This window comes from Babylonia areolata, chromosome 3 (genome assembly GCF_041734735.1).
Source record: "Babylonia areolata isolate BAREFJ2019XMU chromosome 3, ASM4173473v1, whole genome shotgun sequence".
NCBI classification, from domain to species: domain Eukaryota; kingdom Metazoa; phylum Mollusca; class Gastropoda; order Neogastropoda; family Buccinidae; genus Babylonia; species Babylonia areolata.
In genome coordinates this window covers 14,985,143-14,986,400 of record NC_134878.1, presented here as the reverse complement: position 1 = coordinate 14,986,400, position 1,258 = coordinate 14,985,143, and the positions used below count along the sequence as shown (strand labels likewise).

Here is a 1,258-nt window from a genome sequence, read left to right as displayed (position 1 = left end):
CTTCTGCGCCCTGGTGCAGGAGGCCCAGGAGATCCAGGCGCCCAGCGAGACCATCACCATCATCCGCCATTGAAGGGGAAAAGGGGAAAGGGGGGAGGGAGAGGGGGGGAGATGGGCGTAGTTGGAGGGATTAATTAAGGGGTGGTGTGGGTGTGTGGGTTGGGTGGGGTGGGTGGTTTTTGAAGGGGGGGGGGGGTGGTTAGAGGGATCAGGCACCCACAGAGACCATCACCATCATTCGCCATTAAGAGAGTGTGTGTGTGAGGGGGGGGTGAGGGGGGGCACGTGGGGGACCGTGGTTAGAGAGATCAGACCCCCAGCGAGACCATCACCATCATCCACCATTAGAAAGTGTGTGTGCGAGGGTGTGTTGTGGTGTGGGGGGATGGGTGGGGGTGGGGGGTGAGAGGATGGAGGATGAGGGGGTGGGGGGGGGGGGCGTGGTTAGAGGGATCAGACACCCAGCGAGAACATCATCATCATCCACCAGTAGAGAGTGTGTGTGTGAGGGTGGTGTATGTGCAGAGGGGGGGGGGGGGGTGGCGGTGGGGGGGCCGTGGTTAGAGGGATTTAAGCGAAGGGTGGGTAGTGGGTGTGTTATGGCGTGGGGGGGTAGGGGAGGGGGATTTGGATGGTGGGTGGTGAGAGTGGTGGTGGTGGGAGGGGGGAGGGCTGGGGAGGGGGATTTGGATGATGGGTGGTGAGAGTGGTGGTGGTGGTGGGAGGGGGGGGAGGGCTGGGGAGGGGGATTTGGATGATGGGTGGTGAGAGTGGTGGTGGTGGGAGGGGGAGGGGAGGGAGGGGGGGGGGGGGGAGGGTGTTGATGGTCGGGTCGGTTTCTTCAATCGTTGGGAACAGTCCCTGTTGAGAGGTGTTTTTTTTTGTTGTTGTTGTTTTTGTTCAAAATATTTCTGGAAGTCACTGTTGTTGTAGCTGTAGTTGTTTGTTCATGGTGTGATTGCTTCGCTGCCTCTGTAAAGTGCTTTTGATCTTCTGGTGATCCCAGTTTGGGGGGTGAGCGGGTGGGAGGGGAGGGGAGGGGTGGTATGTGTGTGTGTGTGGGTGGGGGGGGGGGGGGGGGACGGCTTTGTTGTTGCTGGTGGTGGTTTTCCTCTTCTTTCTTATCATCGTTGTTGTTGTTGTTGTTGATGTTATTTCAGTTAAGTGATTTGTTTGAAAGCTTCGAAACATCGAGACTTTTGAGAGCTGAGTCATCATGCATGAACGGTTGTAGTCTCATCATGATTTACGCGTTTTG

General features: G+C 57.5%; 1 protein-coding gene across 1 annotated transcript in view; it reads left to right on the top strand.

The window, feature by feature from the left end:
• The window catches only part of LOC143279760 (cornifelin homolog), an 8,428-nt gene extending 8,328 nt beyond the window's left edge, over positions 1-100 (top strand). Inside the window, exon 2 of the mRNA XM_076583889.1 lies at positions 1-100. This exon is cut by the window's left edge and continues 427 nt beyond it. Coding sequence (XP_076440004.1) covers positions 1-73 — 73 coding nt within the window. The 3' untranslated portion in view covers positions 74-100.
• Positions 101-1,258: the final 1,158 nt, after the last annotated feature.